The sequence below is a fragment of the Thalassophryne amazonica genome, chromosome 18 (genome assembly GCF_902500255.1).
Source record: "Thalassophryne amazonica chromosome 18, fThaAma1.1, whole genome shotgun sequence".
Classification (NCBI taxonomy): domain Eukaryota; kingdom Metazoa; phylum Chordata; class Actinopteri; order Batrachoidiformes; family Batrachoididae; genus Thalassophryne; species Thalassophryne amazonica.
Window position 1 is genome coordinate 43,114,878 of NC_047120.1, and position 25,646 is coordinate 43,140,523.

The window sequence follows — 25,646 nt, forward strand, 5'->3', positions numbered from 1 at the left end:
TATCTTTATAATTTTATTACTGGTAAATTTTAGAATTGATTTAGATGAGATATACTTATTATCTCACAGGAATATATCACAATTATCTGAGAACTACTTTTTGCGAAGGACTTCATCAAGCACGTTGGCCGCAGCCACGCACGAACACAGAATATACAGAAGCTGTATATTGTTGTTCGGCAATCATTCTAAGTGATGTATGTGTGCACTGATACCACATTTTAGAAGAGCACGAGTGACTAAAACATATACCTTGGTATTTACGAGGTCTGTTAGAAAAGTATCCGACCTTTTTATTTTTTCAAAAACCTGATGGATTTGAATCACGTGTGCTTGCATGAGCCAACCTTGAACCTTCGTGTGCGTGCGTGATTTTTTTTCACGCCTGTCTGTTGCGTCATTTGCTGGTAAGCAGCCTTTGTGTGAGGATGGGTGGAGTCTCTCGTCGTTTTTTCTTTGCAAGGAAAATGACGGAATGACTGGAGCAGCGTGACTGCATCAAATTTTGCCAGAAACTGGGCGACAGCCAGATGGAAACCATTCGGATTATTCAGACGGCTTTCGGTGATGATCCTATGGGCATCACGTAGATTAAGGAGCGGTACGACTGGTTTAAAGACGTCCGCACAATGGTGGAGAGCGAGCTGCGCTCCGGGCGGCCATCAACATGCTGAAATGACCAGATCATTTCCAAAGTGAACACTGTGGTGATGTGGGACTGTTGTGTGACTATCCGAGAAATTGCGGAAAAGGTGGACATCAGCACTTTTTCGGCACATTCCACTGAGACAGAAGATATGGCCATGAAAAGAGTTGCAGCAAAATTCATCGGCACAAAGCTGATGGCGGAACAAAAGCACCTCTGTGTTGAAGCCTCACAGGACATGTTGTGACATGGTCACCTCGTCCACCATTTCTTGAATAGTCACACGACTGAAAAGCCACCGAAAGCCGTCTGAATCTTCCGAATGGTGGAAGAGCTGGGCATGTCCCAGCATGTCCTGTGAGGCTTCAACACGGAGGTGCTTTTGCTGCGCCATCAGCTTCGTGCCAATGAATTTCGCTGCAACTCTTTTCATGGCCAAATCTTCTGGCGTGCTCTCCACCATTGTGCGGACGTCTTTAAACCGGTTGTACCGCTCCTTAATCTGTGTGATGCCCATAGGATCATCACCGAAAGCCGTCTGAATAATCTGAATGGTTTCCACCTGGCTGTCGCCCAGTTTCTGCCAAAATTTGATGCAGTTGCACTGCTCCAGTCGTTCCGTCATTTTCCTTGCAAAGAAAAAACGACGAGAGACTCCACCCATCCTCACACAAAGGCTGCTTACAAGCAAATGACGCAACTGACAGGCGTGAAAAAAATCAGGCATGTGCATGAAGGTTCAAGGTTGGCTCATGCAAGCACACGTGATTCAAATCCATCAGGTTTTTGAAAAAAAATTAAAAGGTTGGATACTTTTCTAACAGACCTCGTATAAAGCAATTTACTATATATTGTTCATTTCGATTACATTTTGTGGAGCCCCCCCAACAAAAATTTCCTGGCGCCGCCACTGAGAGAAGGGGAATGAAAGTCAGTAGGAGCAAGACTGAGTACATGTGTGTGAATTAAAGGGACCCCAGTGGAATAGTGCAGATACAAAGAGTAAAACTGGTGAAAGTAGATGAGTTTAAATACTTGGAGACAATAGTCCAAAGTAATGGAGAGTGTAGCATAGAGTTGAAGAAGCAAATGCAGGCAGGGTGGAGTGGGTGGAGAAAGGCGGCAGGAGTGATTTGTGACTGAAGAATATTGACAAGAGTGAAGGGGAAAGTTTACAAGCCAGAGGTCAGACCAGCTATGTTGTACAGCTTAGAGACGGTGACACTAACAAAAAAACAGAGTAAACACATGATGCATAGGTTTAGGTCATTCTGTTGTGGATTTAATACAGCAAGTTATTGTTTATAAGGCTGTGTTATTTATGTCTCCCCAAGTGTAATTTACAGGTGTTTAAAATCGACTTTAAAATTTTTGATTCACTGTGTCCCGGACACTAATTCATGGGGCACAGTGAATCAGTATACGTAATGAAAAAACACATGATTATAAAGATTTCTTCAAAATTATTAAATATATGCTGATACATATACAAACTATAATCTAGCAAACCAGCTACAGTGGGGAAAATAAGTATTTGACCCCCTGTCAGTTTTGCAGGTTTTCCCACCTACAAAGAATGGAGAGGTCTGTAATTTTTATCATAGGTACACTTCAATTGTGAGAGACAGAATCCAAAAAAAAAAAAGAAAAGAAAAGAAATCCAGAAAATTACATTGTATGATTTTTAAATAATTAATTTGCATTTTATTGCATGAAATAAGTATTTGATCCCCTAGAAAAACAGAGCTTAACAATTGGTACAGAAATATTTGTCTGCTTAAAGAAAAATTAACAGGTCTGTGAAAGCCAGAATTCTTGCTGGTTGGTAGGGGATCAAATACTTTTTCATGCAATAAAATGCAAATTAACTATTTAAAAATCATACAATGTGATTTTCTGGATTTTTTTTTTTTTAGATTCTGTCTCTCACAGTTGAAGTGTACCTACGATAAAAATTACAGACCTCTCCATTCTTTGTAGGTGGGAAAACCTGCAAAACTGACAGGGGGTCAAATACATATTTTCCCCACTGTATGTAATGTGTGAGTGTCTTATATAGTGATTTCTGTTATAGTGTTTCATAATTTTTGTTCAAGCGTGACAACAGTTGTTTATATACACAAATTATAGACAGAATTCATGGAAAAATAAATGTATGAGCATCAACAAGTAATATTTGTCATCCACTTGATACTGGGGTTTAGTAAATCACTTTCTATACTGAGTCACTGTGCCCTGATTCACTGTGCCCCGGGTGCATGTGACACACATGAGTCATGTTATCAAAGTCATGTTTCCTTTGTTATGAGAAATAAATAAATAAAAATAAAAATAAAGACACTGACATCCACAAAATTTACTTTTGATAGGAAAAAAAACTGACTTCACTTGCCACTTAGTTTTACCCTTAATGTACCCAAAACCAAAACACTAATTTATAAGGGGGATGTTTTTAATGCATAAAAAATATGGCATAACTGCTGCAAATATATATGTAGTTTTGCAGATATAGCTACTGATTCACTGTGCCCCGTGATTCACCGTGCCCCGGTTTCCCCTCCATTAAATAAAGGTTTCAATTTGCAGTGATTCTACTTTTTTCAAGCAATGATGCTAAAATTCTACACATCATAATTTAAATATCTTGATCCTGAAATTATGTCAATCCTGAAATGTTATGTATTTAATTTATAATGCAGTCATTATGTATATAAAACCAGAATGTATATAAAACAAAATGCATAAATAACAATAAGAAATAACTCAAATAAAGCTAGAACAAAAATAAATAAATAAAGCAAAGAACACAAGCAAATTTTAGGAACATTTTTTTATTAACACTTACGTGGATTTAAATTGTATTTAGTTGTTGGTAAATCGTAATCACGTTTTATGTACGTCTTAAAAGCTAAAAAAAAACAAAAAAAAAAAACAGGAATAGTGTCGCAACCACAGACTGCGTGGTCACGACGGAAAGCTTTGGCTCCATCACGCGTTCTATTTTGTCACTGCAGAGGGGAATAAGGTGTGACACGCGGAACACCATTTCCCATAACACAAAGCGATTATTTGATGCTTTCATAAACTATCGTCGATTGAAGTTATCTCAAATGTGTATACAAATAATGATAAATCCTTGTTTCGATACGCGATAAGAGACTGTAAGATAAGAGATTGCTGTTGTCAGTGTCTAATTATAAAGGCCATGTATAAAGGTCATTTAAGAAAGGCAATAATTGTCCAAAAGCATGCGCTTTTGTGTGTATTTCAAAATAATTTAAAAAGAAGTAGATTTTAATCTGGTGTTTAGCAACAGTCTGGAAAATTCTTGCTGAAAAATATAAAAAGGTTTCGCCTATGTCGTTTTTGTCTTTCCTGTTATTGTTTTCCCATCACGCATCGGATGATTCCTGTCGCACTTAGCCAAAATTAAAAAAAAAAATTTCCGTGAGCACGTGAAGGCAGCACGGTTAGTTACTGTGTTCGCTACGAGCTCGACCGAAGGACTCTGGTGGTGACAACAAACTCGTAAGTTTTGTGTTTTTTTTCCGAGCATTTGATCGAAAATGTAGCATTTGTGGTGCCCGTTTGAGATTAAAAAAGTAGCAGTGAGTAAATACAAGCAGTTTTTTTTGACTCGAGGGTGAAGTCATACTTTCGATTTCTTTTACGAGACATTTTAACAATATTTAAACAAAAAGGCCATTTCTTTTCTAAAAAATCAGAAAAATTATGCCAACAAGTATGAAAAAAGAAATTGAAGACATTGATGTAACTGACACTTGCGTTGGTTATTTTATTTACAACAACAACAACATAAAGCTAGAGTGACGTCAGAGCTGTCTGTCAAAAGCCGACAGGAAGTGACTAGAATTTGTTGCACCTGTTGTCTCTCTGTTGCCATGTTTGTACTTTTTTTTCCAGATTGTAGTGTTCATCATGGAGAGTGGTACAGCAGCAACACACAACTTCTCTCAGGTCATTTTTGCCAACATCCCTTACTCATACCCACTGCAGACCTCTGTGACTTGCTGCTACACCCTGACCGCCACCTTCCAGCCCAGTCCCAAAGATTGGGTGGGAATTTTTAAGGTGGGATGGTAAAAAAAAAGTGTTCTATTAGGCTTATCTACATATTTGCATTCATGACTTTTGCTCAGTTGTTTCTATGCAGGTCGGCTGGAACACAACAAAAGATTATCACAGCTATGTGTGGGTGGAGAAGGCATGTCTGGATGCAGCAGAGCCACCGCCAGTGACGAAAAAAGTAGTTTTTCAGGGTGAGGGATAAAGTTTAGCTTTACGATGTAATGCTCACGGTCAGTCAAAAGTTCTAAAACGTATGGCCTTACGTGTGAACAGTTTTTTTAGGAAAACACACCATATGATGTTTGACCTGCTCTGCAAATAGACATTTTTTAATGTGGAATATTTTTATTTGTATAACAGCAGGGTGGATCCTTGTCAATTCCATCGGTGCTTTGTATGTCACATGACATGGATTAATTCATCCCATTTGTGTTGCACTGTATTTAGAGTGCAGCTTGGTTCTATTTAGAGTGCAAATTTGGTTCCATATGTTTTGTACCATTGCACTCTGCACATACACACGCACATGCGCGCATCCTTGTGCACGTGTGCACACATGGTCCCGCACGCACATGTGCGCGTACATGTGATCGCTCGCACACAACACGCGTGCATGCACGCACACAGAAAACAATCCACTGTGCTGTCTGGAGGCTGTTAGCAGGAAGAAAAAGAAAAGCTGGACTCATTTCTGACATGATTTTTTTTCTCTGCACTGAGGACGTAGTCTTTTTTTGTAGTACACGCACGCACAAGCGCCGACCAGGTTGTGCGTGTGTGTGCGCGCGGGGGACAATGACATGATGATTTGATTGCGCTAACTGACACTGCTACACACACACACACACACACACACACACAAAATCAACTTTGCTGTAAGCCATCTGGATGCATGAAGACCTGTTCACATGAAACGCTGATGTGATTTTTGGCTGGACTGAGGAACTACACAAAGTGTTTTTTTTATGGAAGTCTGCAGTCAGTGCACAGCATCAATGGACTACACGTCACAATTTGGACTTTAGCAGCAGTGGAACACCAAAATGTAAGTCCCTTTTCTGTTGTTTATAAATTAATAAAATATCAAATGACAAGGATCTATTTTAGCCGTTACATAAAACAAATATTGAATGTTTTACATTCTTTCAATGGAAAGAATATTTAATGAGGTGAAAGCTTGAACAAACCATTCAACTCGACTTCGCCTTGTTGAATGTATGTTCCAGCTTTCACCTCATTAAATATTAGTGCCATTGAACTTTTAAACATTCGTTATTTGTATATAGTTACATTTCTTCACAATTAATACATGATTTTTTCACCCCCATGGTGCAGTCAGTCAGCTTGATGTCACTATGTGTGCAGTCATGTGACATTTCAATTGTGAGTGCAATAACTTAAGTTGTACTGGCTCGATTGCCACCAAACTTGGTATGTGCATTATGCATAGTGATCACAAGAAATCTATTGATTTGGGGGTCAAAGGTCAAGGTCTCTGGTGTGTACTTTGTAAAAATCTTGTGAGTGAGGTTAGATCTTACTTGTGTGAAGCACCTTGAGGCAACTCTGTTGTGATTTGGCATTATATAAATGAAAGTGAAAATAAATTGAAATTGAAAATTGAAATTGAGCACAAGAACTCCTTTTGAAACTACTCGATTGTTGCTAAACCTGGTGTTTGTCTGATAAAATGACCCCAGGATGCCTATATATATATATATATATATATATATATATATATATATATATATATATATATATATATATATATGTATGTTCTCCACTCAGATTGCAACAGCCAATCACAGATTAGCCTTTCTGTCCATCATTTACCTGTATTTTGGCATGCTTGGCACCAGAAAGTTATGTTGGATCCAAAAGGATCCAAAAAGGCTAGGACCAAAAGTTATATTGGATCGGTTCCCACTGACCAATAGCATTAGAGCTTACTGCCAACAGCTAGCCAATCAGAGCGTGGAATACAAAGGTCAGGAACGAGCTGACAGACGCTGGTTGAAAAAATGGCAACAATCATGTCAACAACAGCAGAAAATCATCTGCCAGCGAGGTTTGCTGAGTTCACAGAGGAGGAACTGGTAGAAATATTTAACTCCAAGGATACCAAAAACATTAAGAAGGTAGACAAGCACGCTACTGACGTTTTAGAAGCATTCATCGTATCAGAATCACTCATATGCTGTTTACAACAACAAACAACAACAAACAACAAAATAAATTGATCTAATTTACTTGACTCTTTGTTGTTTGCTTAATTTGGGAGGGGGTGGAGAACATAACAATTGATGGATGGCAAGTCGTCCAACATAGAGAAATATTGGACTATGTTGGACTCTTTACCATCCATATATGTGTGTACAATTCCTTTTTTAAGAAGGAAAAAACAACAACAAACACTCAACTATGTACTAGAGCCCGACCGATATATCGGCCGATATAAGCACTTTTCAAAGTACTCACTATCGGCCGAAAGTTTGCCGATAAAACGCTGATAATTTCTCATAAGCAGAACAGTTACTGAAATAATGTTTATGTCAGTAATGTAAAATGTCATTGCACCGTTTGTCCAGTAGATGGAGCTGTGACTCCATTCAACTGAGAGCTGCTTACATGCTGCTTAAATGTGTTCATCACCAGCCCCCGTAGTTCGCCGTCACACTGCACTGATCGGCTGACAAAAGCATACAAGTCAGTTTATAAGGATGTTGTTTGTAATAACTTTGCGATTACATTCACCCCACATTTCTCCCGTTTCAGTTCAACTCAGTTTGATTAACTCAGTTTATGTAGTAATGTGTCAAATGTGCTTCGCTCACGCTTTTTATTAAGCCCACATTGTGTAGACCTTATTTCTAGCATGAAAAACTTTCGTTTATTGCTAAGAGGTTGAAACATTCAGATTCACTGGTCGTCCTGAAGGGTCCTGGGAACTACTGCCATTTGCCATTAAACCTCTGGGGCCGACACAGTCGTATACGATGGCTGGGACCAAGCTTTACTAAATTGTAAATAACTTTTTAATGACTTTCGATCAACTGTCGGCCATCTTGGTACTCCTCATAGAAGATGTGTGATGACGTGCGCAATGTGAGTGTCCAATCGGAATTGGTTCTCCGTCACATGTTTTCCAAAATCCAATCGTAGGGCAGATTTACCTCACGTGATTTGGCAAAGATCGTTTTCAGGAGTGATATGTTACTAGTTGGCCCATTTGAATAGCCCCCTAACTGCTCCAGTTGCATTTTTGCATTTTTTTAACTTGAAAATTCTTCTCTGTTATAAAGTTACTCAGTATGAGGACAAAGCTTCAGCTTTTAGCTCATACCTTTTTTGTTAAGGGTTCAAAAAAGAACATTTTATTCATTTAAAAAAAAATATCGACTCATTTATCGGCTATCTGCAAATCAGCCTATTTATTGATTATCGGCATTTTTTTCATCCAAATATCGTTATTGGCATCGGCCTCAAAAAATCCATATCTGTCGGGCTCTACTATGTACACAGTGAAAACAACCAAACTGAATACAAACATTGTGTAGGAAGAGGGGAAAAAATCAGAATTTATTCTTTACAATAAATACTAAAAGACAATTATTATTCTCACTTTTCTTTGATAAATGATTTTTTTTATACTGACTAGCCACAAGTATAAGTACAGTAATTATGCCAGAGAACTTGCTCTCTATTAGTCCATTCTGTTCTTGTTCCCTTAGATCTACCCAAGGATGACACTGAGTTCTACCAGTTCTGTTATGTTGACAAAACCGGACAGGTGCGAGGAGCCAGTACGCCTTTCTGTTTCAGAAACCAAACGGAACAAACTATGGAGAGCACAACTGATGATGACCTTCTACTCATCATGACACAGGTATTAAATCCAGCTCAGTGAGTCGGTACAGCTGAGACTGAAGGGGAACTCAGCAGAGTGCTCTCTTTGCCATAAAAACAGTATGCAGCCCACCAGTAGTGGTTTTTGGTACAGGCGAACCCGGCAGCTACCCGGGGCAGCATTTTTTCATGACACATGGCAGGGGGTGTCACCAGCACTTAAAAAAAAAAAAAAAAAAAATCATGTGCGCTGCAAAGCGGTTATCATATCACTGTGTTGTCTCCTGCGTTATCCCCGGGGACAGGCACTCTCCTCCCCGTGCACTCTACTCCACTTTGTCTTTGGCTCTAGACGGAGCATACTGCTCCGCTCAGTGAGATCATGTTGTCCGGTTCCACAGCGTCTCCTCTGGCAGGGTAAAGTCCACTTAGGATACAGCACAGAACCAGAACTCTGTGCCACATTTCTCTGCTGATCATTCTAGCTTTAAAACGAAGGAAGAATGAGGCAGCCAGTTTATGAAATAAATGGCGTTTGAAAGTAGACCAGACAGGGTGTAAGAATGGGCTCAAATCTCACCAGAGAGGACACACTGCCCACTTATGGAAAAAAGTTTGCAGAAAGGACAGTCTGCCTAATTTGTAAAGGAGGGTTTATAACTTGAGCTGCATTCACATTACTAGCTGAAGTGACTTGAATCTGACCTCCTTTATTCTGTGCATGCATGTGACGCAGCGTACACTTTAAAAAATTACAAGATATGTACTTAATCTAGTTTTGTTAACCCTCACCACATAATGTGGTTGTTCAACAAAATATATTATTAATTTAACAAAATATACAATTAATTATGTTGTATTTTACAGTATATTCTGTTTAATCTTTAAACAATCAAGGTATGTGGGACCGGTTGACAGAACTAGATTAAGTGAATATAGCAGAATGTGCCAAATGAAATTATTTGATGTGAGATTTGGGCTCCTTGCTGTTTTGTGAGCCGTCTAAACATGTCGAGTTTAATTTATGTATTTTTCCGATTAACTTCCTTTGTGTATGTGCTCATCAGATTCAGTTCTGATTTCATTCTGCTTTCTGTGTCATCACTGGTGATATGACTGCTGTGAGAAAAGATAATGGTCACTTACAAACGGGAACAAAAAGATTCAGGAACAAATGTCAAAAAGACTCAAAAATGGGCGGAATGCCATCAGAAACTGTAACGATAAAACAAGGGCCAGAAGGAAAGTCAGCACTGCAGAATCACTGCCATCTACAACAAGCGTCTGTCTTCATATGTCAGAAATGTCATAGAGGATGTAAATCTAAGATTGATCCAAACAGTCAAACAACATGATCCTTTTGGTGCTAATCACCATAGTTAATATGACTGATGGTTGACCACAGATATAAATAAGAAAGGAAATGGTGTGCATAACTGTTTTATATCTTATAATTTATACCTTCATAATTAACTGGTTTATTTAATAGAGAAAAATAATCCCGTTTTATTTCATTGGCATGGGAATGCTAGTAACATTTCAGTTTAGATTTTCTTTTGACCCACAGATGAAGACCAAAAATTAGGGAGAATAAAAGGCAAACACTACATTATCAATTTTCTGTCATACCTAAAACTTTTGCCGATTAGTTAGTGTTACGTATTTACACACTTAGCCTAATATTTACAAACATAAAGCTAAAGAGCCGGATCAGAGCCGATTCTTCTCACCCTGGATATATAGCCTTTTTGACCTCCTCCCCTCAGGCAGAAGGCTACGGTCCATTAGGACCAGAACCTCCCGCCATAAGAACAGTTTTTTTCCCCCTCTGCCATTAGCCTCCTCAACAAGAACCTTTACAACTCTATATTGTTGCTATCACCACCATTTATCACCATTTATCATTCACCATGTATTTATCTTAGCTCATACAGTCTGTACATTTTGTAACATTGTTATAATGTAAAGTTTTATTATATATTACTTGTTTTACTGCTCCATTTTTTTTATGTTAGCACCAAGTACCGCAGCAATTTCCTAATGTTGTGAACTTGTTCATTCATATGGCAATAAAACTTTTCTGATTCTGATTCTAAATATTTAGCTAAATGTTGAGACAGATATGCATCTTAATAAAAGAGCTAATTGTTCCTCCCTGAAAGACAGATTAATAAAGCATCTAATAACAGACATTTAGCATGTAAGGGCAGGTTTGCAAATTTGCAATTCATGGATGATTTTTATAAGAATATGAGTTATATTGTAGCCCGCAGACTTTTGATGTCATTTTTAATTGCAATTTCAGGGGCACTTCTAAAATATTAAAAATAATACCGGAAATAAAATAATAAAAAAATTCTGTTTGTGCCAAATTCTGTGAGTGTTTTTGTGTGTGTGTGTGTGTGTGTGTGTGTGTGTGTGTGTGTGTGTGTGTGTGTGTGTGTGTGTGTGGGGTGCTCAGAGGGGTCTCGCCCAGGGAGTAATTCAGTGTAGAACCACCAGTGTGGCCCACTGTTATCCCAAAATCATACATATGATTTATTTTATATTCATTTTTACAATAAAATCTCTGTTATGGCTTGAAAAATTGACACAAAAAATAAACATCCAGATACATAGTCCCATGCCTGCTTTACCATTTTGTCTTGGCCCATCACCCACCACACCCACTCAGTATTCAGGGAAATCAGTCGATACATTTTTAAGCCAACAAAGAAACAAGCCAATCAGCCGGCAGATGTGGGTGACTATAAACTACTGTGGCAAAAATACTAACAATTCAAAGCCAGTGACTGTGATAATTCTGTGGAAACAGACACCCGAGTATTAATTAGTAACAATACCTATGCATGAAATGAACTCCCTCAGCTACCATTTTTAAATTTTAAAATGAAAGATTTTTTTCGTGCTATGTTGTATCTGGAAGGAAATATGCATTAGGATGCCTCCCCCTGACCCCACTCCACCCCCCGCAAAAAGTAACCACAAAGGTTGTTTGCTTTGCTGTATGTTGGTTCCTCATCAGGTTTATGCAAAAATAAATAAATAAACAAACTGCTGTCCAGTTTTCATGAAACATGATGGAGGGGTGGAGCATGGGTCAAGAAAGATTCCATTTTCGGAACACATCCAGATCAAGGGGCAGATCCAAAATGCTGACTTTTTTTTTTCTTTTTTTTCTTTTTTAACTGTTGCACTTTTGAATATGCTCACGGGTATTTAAAAATGGCAGCCATTTTCAAAGATGGCTGTTGTGCTTGGTATGGAAATTATTCTTTCTGTAATAAATATGCACAGACTTGCCTAGTACTGATGATGCTAGCATCAAATAATACCTTTGTGACCATGTAGAATCCAAATTTGGAACTCTAGAAGACCTTCCTCAGCTCCAGCAGCATTGCTTCAGCATGCCAAATGTGCTGCCTGCTAACCATGCTAGATATTTAACCAGCTGACAGTAGAGCAGGTGGGTCTTTTGGATAGGGGTTGGACTATCAATATGTGGACATAGGTTGGATCTATGGTCAGGCACTTCATCAGGCATCATCACAAGTCCAACCGTCTGTAAATGTGGACCAGTCTTGGCTGTGGAAATGACCTGTGATGGGCTAACGTTCTCATTGAGGGGACGTTCTAGACTCTTCACACCATGCTATATGGAAGTAAGCACTGGCCCAATGGGCCTCAAGCCCTCCGTAGGACTTAATTGCTTCTTTGTAGTAAAAAGTCTATGGGCTATGGGCACCAAGATCAAACAATTTGGCCCACAGGATAGGATTCTGTGCAATTCAATGGTGCCATTTTGGTACATCATGTGAATCAAAATGAACTTTGAAGATCTGGGTGGCTCGTGGGCTCTTTCAACTTTGAAGATCTGGGTGGCTCGTGGGCTCTTTCAAAAGAGTAATGTCTAAGGAGTATTTTTTAACAAATTCAGTGCTTGCACTACAGTTTGAAAGATTATTTCAGTTACCTGCTGCACTATTTTATAGTGACAGTATCAATGAAGGTTCCAGGAAGGATCCAGTCAAAGAAAATATGTAAAGATAAATGTATATCATAGAATAGTGGAGGTCTTGGCAGTGGACAGAGTGTCTCATTTGAACAGTGTGTTTTGTTTGATGTAGGAGCAGGTAGACCAAAGCGTGCAGGAGAAGGCTGAACTGACGATATCACTGGATCAGATGCGAGAAGAAAATGAAACCTTGAAAAAGGCTCTTGATGTGGAACGGGGAAAAGTTGACAGCTTGAAAGTAAGCGTGTCTCACTGACTTGGTGTGATAGTGCATGTGGTTGTTCATGACACAATAGTTCCAGAATATGGTTGTTTCCACAGACACAGAATGAATTGAAAGATGAAGAGATGAGAGGACGGCTCAAAGAAATCATGGACCAAAATGATCAATTAAAAACTACTGTCCAGGAAAACCTGCAAGAACAAGAGCGATTACAGGTTTGTTAGAGGGTTAATAGAACATTAATATCAGCATAAAATTGGAATAGTTTAAAAATACTTGTATATTCTAGGAGGAGATAGTGATCCTAATGACAAAACAGCTGGAGATACAGCAGAATGCTGCAGAGAAACAAAGCATTAGTGTGGAAGAAACATTACAGTCAAATAAGGTAATGATTTCTTTACCTCAGTATCACAATCTGTCCCTTTGAAGACATATTTAGTGACTTGAAAATGTATCCATCCTCTGATATATTTAAAACCTTGTTGCAAAAGTGATGATTTGTATTAACATTAGTCTTTAAATTTAGTTTATCAAATTACTTGTGGGCTCTAAAAGCTGTATATAAAAACTGGCTAGAATTCCAAACTGGTTCGTGCAGTATTTTTGTTAAATCCTTCAAATTAAAGCTAAAAGTCTGTGTGACAAACCAAATTGCAAATTTATCAATGTCCAAATCAATCAATCAATCAATCAATTTTTTTTTTATATAGCGCCAAATCACAACAAACAGTTGCCCCAAGGCGCTTTATATTGTAAGGCAAGGCCATACAATAATGATGTAAAACCCCAACGGTCAAAACGACCCCCTGTGAGCAAGCACTTGGCTACAGTGGGAAGGAAAAACTCCCTTTTAACAGGAAGAAACCTCCAGCAGAACCAGGCTCAGGGAGGGGCAGTCTTCTGCTGGGACTGGTTGGGGCTGAGGGAGAGAACCAGGAAAAAGACATGCTGTGGAGGGGAGCAGAGATCGATCACTAATGATTAAATGCAGAGTGGTGCATACAGAGCAAAAAGAGAAAGAAACAGTGCATCATGGGAACCCCCCAGCAGTCTACGTCTATAGCAGCATAACTAAGGGATGGTTCAGGTGCTTGTGAAGCTAAACACATATTATCTTTTTCTCCACACAACTATGACACAGGAGTACAAATGCGCTGTGATGAAACTTAATCAGCTCCAGGAGGAGCGCGAGGAGCTGACCGCAAAGATTAGTAATCAAAACAGGGAGATTGCTGCGTGAGTGACGCTTCTTACGCATTTTCATCACACAAAAATCTATTTTAGAATTGAATGCATTGTGCTTTATAGTTTGTTTTTGTTTTTCTTTCTTTTTAAGGCTAAAAACCAAACTCAAGGAAGGTGAAAGGGAACTGTTTAAAGCACAAAACAGTGTGAAGCTCCTACGGGTAGATTTTTTATTACAGTACTTTAAGTTATGTGGATTGAGATGAGAAGTATTTGAATGTCTGCTTTATCATGGACAGGTTGACCTTCAGACCAGTGAAAAAGAAAAGGAAAGGCTCTCTGCAGAGCTGCAAAGGTTGCAGCGCATCACAAACAACATGGATCAAGTGAAGAAGGAGAACCAGGAATTATGTAGGAGGCTGTCAGAGCAGGAAACTGTGCAGAGCGTTTCAGATGAGCAAAAGGTAAGCCCAAATCACAAATGAGCCCAAACACAGGATTTATATGTAGCCTGTTTTTATAAATTGTTTAGGTTCTTGTTATCATGTACACACTGTTATAGTTATTTTATTTTATTATTACTTCTACTTTATTTTAATTATAAATGAACCAAAATGGAAATAAGTGTTTTCACTTTCTTGTGTCATCCATGTATTTTTAACATATTTACATTATATTATGTACTTACATTGAGCCTGATCCTGTAAGATCTCAGAAGCTAAGCAGTGCAGGACCTGGTTAGTACTTGGATGGGAGACCTCTTTGGAACACCAGTGGCTGTGTGTGTTTCTCCTGGTAAAACTGGAGTTGCGTCAGGAATATCTGTGCCAAATATCTATGCAGATCTGGCTGTATCCGCTGTGGTGACCTCAAACAATGCGGGAGCAGCCGAATGGACAACAACATTATGTACTTACGTTGAACTTAATAAATAAAATCACACATGCATAGCCTAGTATAGCAAATGGCAAATGTCAGCTCTCCCCAGTTTGCCCGTGATCGAAGTTAGGCACACATACGCACACACACATGCATACATGTACACAGACGCCACTTCACTTTTAATATGTTATGGCAAGCTGCATGGAAGAACAAAAACTGAGCCAGAGCTTTTTGTCTTTTCTGCATTCTGCCCCAAGCAGGTGCTTTTATTTTTACAAACCCAGAAACAGAGACTGTGGTGGAAGACAGGAAACACACTACACTTGTCACTCATGGTAACGGCAACATAACACTTAACTAAATTGATTAAACCAATTGAACTACAAAAACACAATAAATTAATGACACTAACAACACTGTTAAACTAACATGAACCACAGTAACAACATTTAAAAACCCAAAATCCCACGGTGCATTGCAGCACAACATCCATTGGTCATTGTTGTTAGCAATTATCCCAAATTTCTCCAAAAATATTAGACCTATCAATTTACCATTTTTGCAGCGTTCATCCTTAACTCAAAATTTATAAGCATACCAAACAGCAAACATCAACTCTCCCCAGTTTCTCAGTGATCAAAGCCAAATACACGCATGAATGCATACAGAGGCCATTTGGTTATTATAATATAGATAATAAATGTATGCATTCATCAAGGCTTAAATCATGAAGTTAAGGCTTGTCATGATGCAAAGGTTGCTGCTGTTTGTCAAGATCCTTGTGCTGTTTGTCCACTCAAACTGAAGGCCATAAAAGCCTGCAGTAGAAAAGAGCTGCCTGATCTCAGCGATGCTGATATTCACAGCCATCTCATCATCATGGCTATCAAACTGCACTCTGTTGTCTTAAAACCTTCCATGTAATTGATACTATGTTGAAATATCTTTAATACAATATGTAGGATTTAGTGTCATCTAGTGGTGAGGTTGTAGATTGCATTACGCAGTCACCATTTACATTGTTTGTCTTCACATTTTTGCTTTTTTTGGCAACAAGGATTCATGCTTTCTTCTCATAAGCAATATGTGTGAGCCGCCATTTCACAAAAAATGAGGGTTCTCAAATTTGTTAACCTGAACTCGCAACATGTAGACAGTGTATAAGGGAGCAACTACTGCTTCCTCTTATTTTTTCTTCAGTCTTTCAGCCACACTGCAAAATAAAAAAAGGTGGATTAATCATGTAGGTCAAACCTGTATGAGCTGCTGTTCACACCTGATCACCACTATCAGGATGTGCGCTCATAGATCTATGCTTTTGGAATGTTATAGAATGAAAATGCTTGATGATATGTGCTCTTGTGCAGAAGTCTCACAATGTCCATAGCCAGCTCCAGCTAACAGAAAGGCTGTTGGCTGCTAAAACGGAGGACTTAAATAGCAACAAGAAACGCGCCGAGAGCCTGCAGCAAGAGCTGCTGCAGGTAACAGAGCTGCTGGAGAACATAGTGGAGACAAAGAAGGAGATGACACAAAAAAACAGCAAACTAGAGGTGAATTTGGCCAATGCCAAAATATTAATTTCAGTTTTGCTTTGAAGATGTTCTGATTAAAGCTGCAGTTTAAGCTGCATCCAGCTTAAACCATCCAACTTGTTGCCTTGTTTTTCAGTACCTGCTTGCAGATGCACATGGAGTAATTGCTGAAAAGGATGGCGCTCTTGAAGAGAAGGAAAAGCTAGTGATGATTGAGAGACATGAGAAAGAAGAGCTATGCAGAGAAAACCAGGTACAGTTACAGAACACATCGTTTTCACCGTGGTTCCACTGGTTTTCAAGAGTAACACTGACTGGTTTTACTGTCTTTATTTTGTCAGACTCTCAGAAATGATATGGAGGGGTTGCGCAAGATGGTTCGTGATCTCCAGACCGCCCATTCCACCGTGTTCCCACCCACAACGCCTGCTGTCACTCTGAACTCACCACCTGGCTCGGTTTCTGCCACTGAATTGCACCTTGAGGACACAGATGAACCAGAGTCTCAGAGGTCTGAGAACTTGTATGAGGCCTTTGGTAAGCATGTTATATTTCAGTTGCACAAATTAGAATATTACATCAACTGAATTAGGGAATTGAAAATTTACATTTGGGGAAACCTTTCAGCAAGCATCCCATTCCAGGAGGAAGGTTCCAAAAAAACACTGGTCCAGTGGCTCCATCAGAGGTGATTTCAAGAGTCTATGCTATAGTTGACCTTCATTAAAGTTACAGCGTGTAGGATTTGGCTGTGTTTATTAGCAGAAATGGAATATAGCATTTATATATATATAGTCATCTGTTCATCAGTGTCTAATTACGTGCTACAAGGAATCCATCTTTTCACAAGCTTAGTGTGAACCCATCATGAGAGGGCGGTCGCATCTCCTCCTCTCCTCTCTCTTCTAGCTCTGCTCGAACCTTCAAAGTCCCTACTTCACCGGAGTATGAATTCTTCAAACTATATTTGGATTAACCATGAATTGATCAGCTGGTCTCTGAACGCTATTGACACCATTTTTTCAACATGGAAACCAGGGCTGGGGGACCCTGCGTGCCCAGCTGGAATCTACCCTGCGGGCTATGTTCTCGATTCCTAGGAGAAGTGGTGTGTTGCGTACTTGGTACCACTCTCTATGGAAGACGTCAAAGACTTATTTATGTTTGGTTTTATTGCTGGGGGGCTGGTGCTTATTGGTTTATGTGCTGCCCTGACCTTGGCAAGATGGCTGCTACCAGAACCACGAACCCTCACTGTCCGTCATGGTTAATGAGTTGGGCAAGGCGATACAGTTTCAGATTGCGCTATCTTGAAGCAAATGTACACCTTGCAAAGGAAGATGTTGGAGACCAGGGAATACTCATAAATTGGATTTGGTTGGTCAGAGGAGCTGCAAATGTGTTTCTCTGCTCAACCCTAAACATGGCAGGCTTATCAGCCTCCAAAGGTTAAAACGCCCCGCTGTTTTCCTCCAGACGAATTTCTACAGCCTTGGTGAACCATTCAGCTGCCCCTTTTATCTTCTGCCCTCCCCTACAGTCTGATGTTGTCAAGGCAACTCCAGACATTGGGCCTCATGTATCAACGTTGCGTACGGCGATATTTGAGCGTATATGGGGTGTACGCCAAAACGGCTGCGCTACTTGGCATTTAGCAATGTGGTCGTTGGCATACGCTGCGCTGAAAATATACACCAGGTCGAGAGGTGGCGTAAATTATACACCAAAATGAACCAGCGCTGAAATCCACATAAAAATGAAGATGATCAACATGATAAACAGTGCCATTATACAAATCAATGCATATGTTACATAAATAACACTTTCCTGATTATACTACATAATAATCAATACAAATCCCGCCTTTGCGGGATTGTTATGGAGCACGATCCGTGGCCACAGCACTGACTGCAAAGACAGCGCTGCTCGCCTTTTTCTCCAGACTTCGAGCCTGGAACCAGAGCAGCGCTGAGCTTAACTTCATGCGGTGTGATCGTTTTAGACTATGAAATTGATAATAACAACTGTAGTGTTGTCATTCCCTTAATTTGCCCGTGCTGCAACCAGGTTTTGTCGTCTCCATTTGGTTGTCACAATAAAATAAATACAGAAATACATTTAAAAAATAAAGAAATCTGACAGATTAGGCGTGTCTTATTAATTGAGCGAGCAAATATCCACATGTCAAGAATTATTGACATGTGAAAAGAGAATACAGTGGTCCCTCGCTATAACGCGGTTCACCTGTCGTGGCCTCGGAGTCTCGCGGAGTATTTAGTCCAATTTTGCATGCCTTTTTTTTTTTACAGTGTTCTGTGTTCTGCGTATCTGTTTATAAGAATCTTGTTGCCCAGAAGAGAAAAGAGCGCCAACAACTACTCATAACTGTGTTTGTCACACGGAAACAAACACCTGCTGCAGCCAGGTGTGAATGGGAAAAGGCGCAGCGCCAGGACGCAGAGGCCCGATCTGTGACATACTGGTCAGTCACTATTAATAATTTCTTATGTGGCCGACCTCGTTCGTTGAGCGTTAAAATTAATTCGTTAGTTCTGAATGTCATCATAATTATTTATAGGAAAACGTTCTATTTTTATTTCTCAAACAAATGTTTGGGCCTGAAAACAGTTTGGTATTATTTTCCTACTAAGGTTTGAACTTTGAGAGTGTTTACACACGAGAGAAAAGTGAGAAAATGTTCATGCCTGATTGAGAAAGTGTATAAACTGTGTAGTGAGGGGTTTTACAGCTTTGAAACGTCTATAATAATTGTAAAAAAATAACGTTGACTACGTAGCGGTTTCGCGTATTATGGGCTATTTTTTAGAACGTAACTCCAGCGATTAATGAGGGACCACTGTAACACTTTATTGATTATATACTACAAAACAATTGATACGACGGCCGCTTTTGACGCTCTGTTGGCACGCGTCGTGATTGGTGAAGTTCTTTTTCATTGCCGTCTTCCTGGCTTCCATGTCGTAAAATGAGGGTGTGTCTGAAGTGGAGTCTGAATATTTATGGGCGTGTTTATTATAATTACGATCGTTTCCCCCCGCCGCATTTATCAAGATCACGTCAGGTGTACGCCAGAAATGGGCAGGTGCGCACTGCTTGATACATGTCACGGCGACTTTGGTGTATTTCAAGTTTACGCCGTAAATTTACACCACAAGTGCGCAACATTGATACATGAGGCCCATTATGCACACACTGACAGATAAACTCATCTGACTGATACGAACTCATCTCATCTGCACACATGACGCGCGCTCCCCCACCCCTACCCCTTGCCTCCGCCCTGCCGCTCCCCCCAAGCTCGGGGCTGCTCGGGACACTGCTGCCACCCCACCCCCCCCCCCCCCCCACCCACCCCCCACGCATACACACACACACACACACACTTACACACACACACATTGCTTCAATTCAGATGGCAGACTGTTTTAAAGTTTATCGTACATAAACAATCAAATGTACTGTATATGTATGGTTGCTCTAATTCTGATGTCTGCCATTATTATGTTCAACTTGTAATAATTGTGGACTAATTGTATTTTTGTCTGAGGTGACTGGGTTGAAGAAATTTCGTTGTATTTGTTGTAATGACAATAAATCTATCTATTTACCAGATATACTTGGGGTTGGGCCCCCTCATGGAGCCCCATGTTGACAGACCCAATGGGACATACTTAATCTGCATTTTGTATATTGTGGTTTAAAGCCTGAAATAAGAAGAGGAATCCATGATTGCAGTGTCACTATATTGCACTATGCACTGTCTGCTGGTTGCTAGTGCAGGCTAACAAGAATGCTTTTTTTGTGAAATGTAGGATCACAGATATTACTTATCACAAGAGAAGGTGAGGGACCATCAATCCACCTCAACAAAGAAGCAAAAATGTGAAGGGTAATAATATGGTGACTGGTGATGACATCATGTAATCTGTAACTTCATCGCTACATGACACTAAGTCCTACACACTGTAGCTTTAAGCGGTTTAGAAGTGAATTAAGCAAACGTATAAACTAGTTTTAAACAAATAACTCATGCCTTTGGCTTGGGACGCCCACGGTTCACCTGGCTACAGCAGATAGATGATTATTTTAGAGATCTGGTGTTGAACCAGTTGTCTGCCGTGGTGGTTTCCATCCAAGACCTGGGGGTGGGGGGTTGTGGTGTTGTGTGCTTGAGTTGACATTTGAGTTGATGGGATTTTTATGGCTATAAAACTTGCCTGTTGTCTTGCAAATGTGCCCAACATACCTCTTTTAGGGCCCTGTCCCACTGGCGGTTAGGAGGATTTGCGCATGAAATGAGGAGACAAAAGCTGAGCGTCCGCAACAAAGGTGGGCGGAAATGACAAATGTCCCGGGGTGGATCACGTAGACATCATGAGTGCACAGCGAATACATGAGGAAGAAAAGCGGATATAACAAGGAACAGAAGCGAATGCGACCGCGGAGGCTCCTCCATGAGGGGCACAGCTGGTAAATGTAGTGGAACATATCGCGGCCATTGCGGAAACACAACGGCCAAACATGGATGTATAAAACGCATGGATAGAGGAGAGGGATCGGACGCAGAGCGACGAACACGGCAGCACAAGGGCTGCAATGGGGACGCAGTGCACATGCATGGCGGGAACTGCAGTGGTGGCGCGCATGCGCCGCATTTGCATCGCGGACACAAAGGAAGCGCAAACGGGCCTGCCGGGATCAGTATCCACAGCTGGACTGGTGTTGGCCGGCATTTATGTGTTTTGTAATGCATCCGTGTATGATCGCATATCGGATGCACAGCGGCCGTGATGCACTCGCTTCATCCGTGCCCACTCTGTCTGCATGCGCGACATACCATTTGCGACCGTGATGTGGCCGTGCTGGGCACGCGTTATATCTGTTTTGCACGCTGTCCCAGTCTGCCGCCAAGCCGCGCCAACCCGTCGGTTGCGGATGACAGCGGATATGCAGCGCATTGGTTGTGTATGTCCTGCATATGTTTTCAGTATGTGTTCATGAAGTGATGCGGATCTCATCCGCATCAGGATTTCTGAGCCGCTCAAAAATCCTGGCTGCGGATATGCGTGCCTCTGTGGATGTTCACGGACGTGTTCGGATGTCGGCCGACTCATACATGAATGTTACACGGATATTGCGGTTGTTTGGCAGATGCGGGCTACTTTTGTGCGCATTCCATACGCAAATCCTCCTAACCGCCAGTGGGACAGGGCCCTTAAAAATGTATCAAATTTTAGCTCTTATTCTTTTAACTCATAATGTGTGCATGTGTATAGCTTCGATCACAAACAAACTGGGAAGAGCCATTTGGTATGCTTATGTATTTTGGGTTAAGGATGAATGGGACTAATTTTGGAGAGACTACAGATATTAGCTAACAACAGTGAACAATGGATGTTGATGATTACATTCTGGATTCATACACTATTCCAGCAGGGTGCAGTAAATCATCTACATATTAAAAGTGAAGTGGACTCTGTACATCTATGCGTGCGTGTGTATACCTTCCAACACAGAGAATCTGGGGAGAGCTGACATTTGCCATTTGGTATGGGTCAAGGATGAACAACGCCAAAATGGAACGCTGATAGGACTAATATTTTTGGAGAAATTACATATTTTACGTAACAACAGTGAACAGTGGGCATTGATGATTACATTCTGGACTCGTACACTATTCCAAACCATTACAGAAACTTTGCATAATTTATTCCCACCCTTGAAAAATGTCAGCTACCTATTTTATAAACACTACCCAATCTAGAGCGCGTGGATCTCTACGGGCAACACACTATTATGTATTAAACCAGTCCATGCAAAACCTAATGGTGTCTGTTGCAAAGCAGGCAGAGGTGTTGAGGTTCATGTTTGTTTTTAATACATCTTGCATAAATCTTTAACTGAATAGTCTCCAAATTTCACAACTTGGTAAAACATTTTGGAATAATCCTGATAAGTTGAACCATTAAACACAACATAAAACACAACCTTGTTTTAGAGTTACATAGTTTTTAATTATACAAGTGATGACTGAGTGTTTTTTCTTTCCTTTCAGGGAACACGACAGAAATGGAGGAAGAGGTACGTCACATAATGAGGACACAAACTGAACACACCCGCTCACCACTTGAACAATTACAGTGCCTATTACGAAGTCACATGTACAACCCCTGGCAAAAATTATGGAATCACCGGCCTCGGAGGATGTTCATTCAGTTGTTTAATTTTGTAGAAAAAAAGCAGATCACAGACATGACACAAAACTAAAGTCATTTCAAATGGCAACTTTCTGGCTTTAAGAAACTATAAGAAATCAGGAAAAAAAAATTGTGGCAGTCAGTAACGTTTACTTTTTAGACCAAGCAGAGGGAAAAAAATATGGAATCACTCAATTCTGAGGAAAAAATTATGGAATCATGAAAAACAAAAGAACGCTCCAACACATCACTAGTATTTTGTTGCACCACCTCTGGCTTTTATAACAGCTTGCAGTCTCTGAGGCATGGACTTAATGAGTGACAAACAGTACTCTTCATCAATCTGGCTCCAACTTTCTCTAATTGCTGTTGCCAGATCAGCTTTGCAGGTTGGAGCCTTGTCATGGACCATTTTCTTCAACTTCCACCAAAGATTTTCAATTGGATTAAGATCCGGACTATTTGCAGGCCAGGACATTGACCCTATGTGTCTTTTTGCAAGGAATGTTTTCACAGTTTTTGCTCTATGGCAAGATGCATTATCATCTTGAAAAATGATTTCATCATCCCCAAACATCCTTTCAATTGATGGGATAAGAAAAGTGTCCAAAATATCAACGTAAACTTGTGCATTTATTGATGATGTAATGACAGCCATCTCCCCAGTGCCTTTACCTGACATGCAGCCCCATATCATCAATGACTGTGGAAATTTACATGTTCTCTTCAGGCAGTCATCTTTATAAATCTCATTGGAATGGCACCAAACAAAAGTTCCAGCATCATCACCTTGCCCAATGCAGATTCGAGATTCATCACTGAATTTGACTTTCACCCAGTCATCCACAGTCCACGATTGCTTTTCCTTAGCCCATTGTAACCTTGTTTTTTTCTGTTTAGGTGTTAATGATGGCTTTCGTTTAGCTTTTCTGTATGTAAATCCCATTTCCTTTAGGCGGTTTCTTACAGTTCGGTCACAGACGATGACTCCAGTTTCCTCCCATTCATTCCTCATTTGTTGTGCATTTTCGATTTTTGAGACATATTGCTTTCAGTTTTCTGTCTTGACGCTTTGATGTCTTCCTTGGTCTACCAGTATGTTTGCCTTTAACAACCTTCCCATGTTGTTTGTATTTGGTCCAGAGTTTAGACACAGCTGACTGTGAACAACCAACATCTTTTGCAACATTGCATGATGATTTACTCTCTTTTAAGAGTTTGATAATCGTCTCCTTTGTTTCAAATGACATCTCTCGTGTTGGAGCCATGATTCATGTCAGTCCACTTGGTGCAACAGCTCTCCAAGGTGTGATCACTCCTTTTTAGATGCAGACTAATGAGCAGATCTGATTTGATGCAGGTGTTAGTTTTGGGGATGAAAATTTACAGGGTGATTCCATAATTTATTCCTCAGAATTGAGTGAGTCCATATTTTTTTCCCTCCGCATGGTCTAAAAAAGTAACTGTTACTGACTGCCACAATTATTTTTCCTGATTTCTTATAGTGTTTCTTAAAGCCAGAAAGTTGCCATTTGAAATGACTTTAGTTTTGTGTCATGTCTGTGATCTGCTTTTTTTCTACAAAATTAAACAACTGAATGAACATCCTCCGAGGCCGGTGATTCCATAATTATTGTCAGGGGTTGTATGGCTTCTTCAAACAGGCTGTAAACATGGGAGTAAAAAAAGGGAAACTGCTGTTTAAACAGACTTTAAGACAAACTGGAACTGGACTAGATTAATTTATATTTGAGCAACTATAACTTTCCAGTTAAAAGTTAAGCTTCCTGACAGTGGCAAAAATGAACTAACAAAAAGCATCAAGTTAATTTTTAAAAATGAGGTCCATCAAGTGGATGCAGGTTTTCTCAAGCGCACACAGTTTACTTTTTTATTTCTGACGCGGATTTAATGTGTAATCCCATCAGTATTTTGTTACCACTCGTGATGAGCATCTTCTATTTCTGTTGCAGCAGTTCTTGGTGTGTCGCCACTGCCAGGAGAGTTTCCCCGGCATCAGCCAAGATGAACTGGAGCAGCACGAGCAGAGTCACAGAGTCTGCCCTTTCTGCACACTCATCTGTGACAGCATGGAGCAGTCCGTATTTGAGGATCACGTCTATGGGCACGAGCTGTAAAACTGGACCTGGCTAATTAAATTTAACTGTATTTGCGTTTAATCATATGCATCAATTGTGGTTTAATATTAATCCTGTATGAGAGGAATAAAATGCACAGGTTGGGTGGTTGTGAAAGGACTGTACTTGGATATTTTTACTGACGTACTGCAAAGTGTTAAAATGTATTGAGCTTCGAAAGAGTGCTGGCATAAACATACAGTGCATCTGGAAAGTATTCACGACTTTTTCCACATTTTGTTATGTTGCAACCTTATTCCAAAATGGATGGAATTCATTTTTTCCCTTAACATTCTACACACAATACCCCATAATGACAACATGAATAAAGTTTTCAGATTTTTACATTAAAAATGAAAAACTAAAAAAAAATAAAAAATCACATGTACATTAGTATTCATAGCCTTTGCCATGAAGCTCACACTTGAGCTCAGGTACATCCTGTTTCCACTGATAATCCTTGAGATGTTTCTATAGCTTAATTAGAGTCCACCTGGGGTAAATTCAGTTGATTGGACATGATTTGGGAAGGCACACACCTGTCTACATATAAGCTCCCACAGTTGACAGTGCACGTCAGAGCACAAACCAAACATGAAGTCAAAGGAATTGTCTGTAGACTTCCGAGACAGGATTATCTCAAGGCACAAATCTGGGGGACAGAAACATTTCTGCTGCTGTAAAGGTCCTAATGAGAACAGTGGACTCAGTCATCTGTAAATGGAAGAAGTTCAGATCCACCAGGACTCTTTCTAGAGCTGGCTGCCCATCTTAACTGAGCGATCGGGTGGGGGTGTGTGTGTGTGTGAAGGGCTTTAATCAGGACAATGACCTGATTGACCTGACAATGACCATCTCTGGAGAGA

At 40.1% G+C, this 25,646-nt stretch overlaps 1 protein-coding gene across 3 annotated transcripts; it reads left to right on the top strand.

The window, feature by feature from the left end:
* The first annotated feature begins 4,088 nt into the window (after nucleotides 1–4,088).
* On the top strand, nucleotides 4,089–25,096 carry LOC117531063 (calcium-binding and coiled-coil domain-containing protein 2-like). 3 transcript variants are annotated; one of them, XM_034194088.1, is made up of 15 exons: nucleotides 4,089–4,174; nucleotides 4,571–4,738; nucleotides 4,821–4,926; nucleotides 8,467–8,621; nucleotides 12,709–12,834; nucleotides 12,918–13,034; nucleotides 13,109–13,207; nucleotides 13,964–14,058; nucleotides 14,159–14,228; nucleotides 14,307–14,471; nucleotides 16,257–16,442; nucleotides 16,561–16,677; nucleotides 16,766–16,961; nucleotides 22,501–22,526; nucleotides 24,616–25,096. In XM_034194088.1, the coding sequence occupies exons 2-15, from the start codon at nucleotides 4,586–4,588 to the stop codon at nucleotides 24,778–24,780; spliced, it is 1,776 nt and encodes a 591-aa protein (XP_034049979.1). In that variant the 5' UTR covers nucleotides 4,089–4,174; nucleotides 4,571–4,585; the 3' UTR covers nucleotides 24,781–25,096. The 3 variants fall into 3 exon arrangements, with proteins under 3 accessions (XP_034049979.1, XP_034049978.1, XP_034049977.1); XM_034194087.1 differs by having other exon boundaries at nucleotides 13,949–14,058; nucleotides 24,619–25,095; XM_034194086.1 differs by having other exon boundaries at nucleotides 13,949–14,058; nucleotides 24,616–25,094.
* The last annotated feature ends 550 nt before the right edge of the window (nucleotides 25,097–25,646 follow it).